The 4,374-nt window shown below is 29.6% G+C and overlaps 1 protein-coding gene across 1 annotated transcript; it reads right to left on the bottom strand.

Annotated features, from left to right (window-relative positions):
* Positions 1–646: 646 nt before the first annotated feature.
* LOC114169233 (chalcone synthase 17-like) lies at positions 647–2,120 on the bottom strand. Its single transcript, XM_028054286.1, has 2 exons — positions 1,844–2,120; positions 647–1,753 (listed from the first exon to the last, which is right to left on the bottom strand). The coding sequence occupies exons 1-2, from the start codon at positions 2,019–2,021 to the stop codon at positions 762–764; spliced, it is 1,170 nt and encodes a 389-aa protein (XP_027910087.1). The 5' UTR covers positions 2,022–2,120; the 3' UTR covers positions 647–761.
* Positions 2,121–4,374: the final 2,254 nt, after the last annotated feature.

Consider the following 4,374-nt stretch of genomic DNA (forward strand, 5'->3'; position numbering starts at 1 on the left):
TTAGAATTCATTTTCTAAAAATAGTTGATTGACAACCAAAATGTCCATCTACATTTAGTGGGAGAACAAAATCAAATATGGCAATTTGTAAGAGACATGGTGGTATGAAACGAGAGGAAAAGAAAGAAAAATATATGGTAACATGCATTTATTAAGAAAGGTAAGGAGAGTTGGGTGATTGGACTTATGCGAAGGCATATGTCTTATCTCTCTTGGACAAGAGGGCACTACATGAGACAGGTTTCACAAAGCAATGATTACCTCTTCCTCCCAACAGTACAGGGATAACAAGTTACTGCAACCACCTTCCACAATGACTTAGGCAACCACACTTGCTTAGACCATCACCATTTTGCATTTTTCATTGAGTTTTTATTTTTGTTTTATATCAAAACAAAAGTAATGAAATATGTTTTGATATGTTTGAATGAGTATTTTTTAGTTTATATCTTTTATGGTAAAAGTTAGAATGAATCAATAAAAGATTACATCATTTCGATTGAACTAGTTCAATTTTTATTTAAAATAATTGATTATTGATAGATTATTCTAGTTAATGCATTACTTAGTAGCTTGTTTTTTTCGAGAATAATTGATTATATTGGAAAATAATCAATTATCACAAGAACGAAAAATGGTTTTTTGGTTCAAGGATAAACAAGTGTTACATGTATAACTTTAATGTGAATTACAACCTCCAACAAGACTGAAAATTGGTACACAAAAAATAATAATAAAAAAACAATGGAGTTGGCACGGTGTTATATTGCAACACTGTGGAGAACAACAGTCTCAATAGTAAGTCCAGGTCCAAAACCAAATAAGACACCCCATTCAAGTCCTTCACCAGTAGTTTTGAGTCCATTTTCAATTGATTTCCTCCTCATCTCATCCAAGATGAAAAGCACACATGCACTTGACATATTCCCATATTCACTAAGCACATCTCTAGTAGCCTTCATCTTTTCAGCTTTGAGATCCAACTTTTGCTCAACTTGGTCTAGAATTGCAGGTCCACCAGGGTGTGCAATCCAGAAGATGGAGTTGTAGTCAGAGATGTTCAATGGGTTGAAGGCCTCATAAAGTGCCTTCCCAATGTTCTTTGAGACAATCCCAGGAACATCCTTAAGAAGGTGAAATGTCAATCCAACTTCACGAAGGTGTCCATCAATGGCACCATCACTGTCTGGAGCAATGGTTTGTGCAGTCCAAACTAGCTCAAACAATGGCTTCTCAATATGTGGAATTGGGTCAGAACCAACGATCACTGCAGCTGCTCCATCTCCAAATAGTGCTTGTCCCACAAGACTATCTAGGTGGGTGTCACTTGGGCCACGGAACGTGACTGCGGTGATCTCAGAACACACGACAAGCACACGCGCACCCTTGTTGTTCTCAGCCAAATCCTTGGCCAATCGAAGAACCGTCCCTCCTGCAAAGCAACCTTGTTGGTACATCATGTACCTTTTGACAGAGGGTCGAAGTCCCAAGAGTTTAGTGAGTTGGTAATCAGCACCAGGCATGTCGACGCCACTAGTGGTACAAAAGATCAAGTGTGTAATCTTGGACTTTGGTTGCCCCCACTCCTTTATAGCCTTCACTGCAGCATCTTTTCCCAATTTTGGTACCTCTACCACCACTATGTCTTGCCTAGCATCCAAAGAAGGTGCCATGTAAGCACATATGTTAGGATTCTCCTTCAAGATCTCCTCAGTCAAATGCATATACCTCTTCTTGATCATGGACTTGTCACCTGGAATATTGTGAACCAATGAATCCTACTTAGATTGAATCAACAAGAGTTATATGAAGTAAATATTGCTAGTTGGTGTTCTAAACTTACACATGCGCTGGAATTTCTCTTTGAGGTTGGTCATGTGTTCACTGTTTGTGATTCTAAAATAGTAATCGGGATAAGTGCTCTGATCAACACAATTTGATGGAGTTGCAGTTCCAATGGCAAGAATAGTTGCAGGGCCTTCTGCCCTTTGAGCTTGGCGGATCTCGGATACACTCACCATCTTAGTTTTCTTCTATTCAACTTAATGAAGTGGGGGATGGTAATGAAGTCTGTGTGTTTGTAACGTTGGAGGAGTTAGCATTTTATATGCATGCAAGGTGGATTGGAATTAGGGTAGTTGGAAACATATATTCATAAGTTTGGCGGCATGTTTTGGCATACCATCTCTGACCCCATATTTAACTCATTGCTTCGTTCATTCTTTTTCAAAATTGACAAACCAATAATTTGTGATTATTCTATCACTGCTACGTTTTTCCAACTTTTTCTGTGTTCCTAACGTTTGAGTCAACCTTGGTAGCTTAGGAAGAAAAGTCTACCACTTGTGGTGGTAGGTAGCCTTTCAAATTACATCAACGGCTACAAACAAATGAAACTAAAATCTATGCCTACAGTTTCGCCATGTCATCGGCTATTATGACTATCCAGTTTTTGGAACGCACACCAGATCTCTTTGTTTATTTTTATTATATAATATGTATTTGGTGGTGACATCTTAGGTCATGGTCAACCATCAAATGAATAATAAAAAATTCATTTGTTTACTTCCTGTTCTTCATCTTTTATTTATGGAAAATTATATTTTGACAAATTTTTTTAACAAACTTTTGACAAAATTTCTATAAATAGAATTAAATAGATTAAATTTTTATTTTTTAATTAAAATAAAGTAATAATTGTAATGCTTTTTTTACTTAAAAAGGTAATTTGTTAAAAGTTTGTCAAATTTTTTTGTTAAACTATCATCCTCCTTTATTTATAAAATAAGTTTTCTTGATCTTACTGGATAGTGAGAGTATCACCGAAACATCTTATGTACACTGCATCTACGTCAATAACAAATATGCTTTTCAAAAGTAACCACAGTGGCAATTCTTCAAAAGTATCATGTTTTTCTTTCTTTTTTATTTTTTATTTTTTTAATAAAAGTAACCAAAGTGGACAAAAACAAAATTACATCTTTCATTATTGAATTTTACTATTTACTTAAATTTGTTTACTTTACTTAAATCTGATTCTAGTGGATATATTTTAAATGTTCAAAAATAGTTTAATACCTTATAATAACACAAAATGCTAATGAAAAAAGGTTCTATGATTATAATCACTTAACAACTCTTATAAGATAAAATAATCTTAATAAAAATAAATTTTTATATTTAAAAAAAAGAGTGAATAATAATAAAGGATATTTTGATCATGGCTGATTATTTTCATGGTCAAGCAACCTCTTCCTTACTTTATTTTGATCAGTGATCCAAAAATCTAACAACACTAAAATCAACAACAAATGCTTAGAGCTATTTAGTTATAAGTATTGTTGCTTCAGAATATTTTTGTTACCTTAATAAATATCTTCACCTTTCCTCTTCTATTCTGAAATATTTTTTCAATAAATGAAATTTTATATTCTAAGAATATATAATTTACATTTGAAAACATATAAATGCCAAAATTTAAAAAAAAATGTGAATCAAGATATTTCTAAGAATTATGATATTTTAAGATAATTTTTCTTTATATATTTAATATACAATTTTATAGGTTATAATTTTATTATAATATTATATTATTATTATTATTATTACTATTTTAATATAATATTATATTATTAAAAATAATAGGGAAAAAGGAAGTTGTCAAATAAACTTTTCTTTTCTAAGAAGTAAAAATTTATATATATATATATATATATATATATATATATATATATATATATATATATATATATATATATATATATAAATTTTGATATTTTTTTATTTTGTTTAAAAGTTAATTATTTTTTAATTCCACTTATTTCTTAATTTAATTTATTATTTAATGCATTACATATAAACCAAATTAATATATATATATATATATATATATTAATATTTTATTTTATTTTTAAAATATATTAAGAAACATAAAAAAATTGAAAACATATAAATTTTAAAAATTTAACATTAAAAAAATAAAAAATAACTAAAAAGATAAACTAAAGAAAAAAAATAATTAGAATTAAAAAAAACCTTTGAATTAAAAAAAAATTAAAACTGAACAACAAATAAAACTTAAAAATATAACTATATTTTCCTAAATTTAATTAATATAATATATTAAAAAAGGTAACGCGAAAAAATAAAATTAACATATAATATTTGATTTAATTGGTTTAGTTGTTGAAATCTCATTTAGTTCAAGCTTCAAGGTGACAAGCATTAAAAATAAATTAAATCGGTAAAAAGTATAAAGGATAAACATTTAAATATGATTGCATGATATATAAATGAAAAGAAAGTACATAGAAGTTACATTTCCATTCACTCAATGACAATGAAACTCAGGTGATGATGAGTAGTATGTTGCAA

Source organism: Vigna unguiculata, chromosome 11 (assembly GCF_004118075.2).
Source record: "Vigna unguiculata cultivar IT97K-499-35 chromosome 11, ASM411807v1, whole genome shotgun sequence".
Lineage (NCBI taxonomy): Eukaryota > Viridiplantae > Streptophyta > Magnoliopsida > Fabales > Fabaceae > Vigna > Vigna unguiculata.

Excerpts from the sequence above, each read along its gene's own strand:
- LOC114169233 (XM_028054286.1), bottom strand. The coding sequence starts at position 2,021 with ATGGTGAGTGTATCCGAGATCCGCCAAGCTCAAAGGGCAGAAGGCCCT. Across the intron at positions 1,754-1,843 it reads AGAGAAATTCCAGCGCATGT|GTGACAAGTCCATGATCAAG; the intron begins GTAAGTTTAGAA and ends ACAATATTCCAG.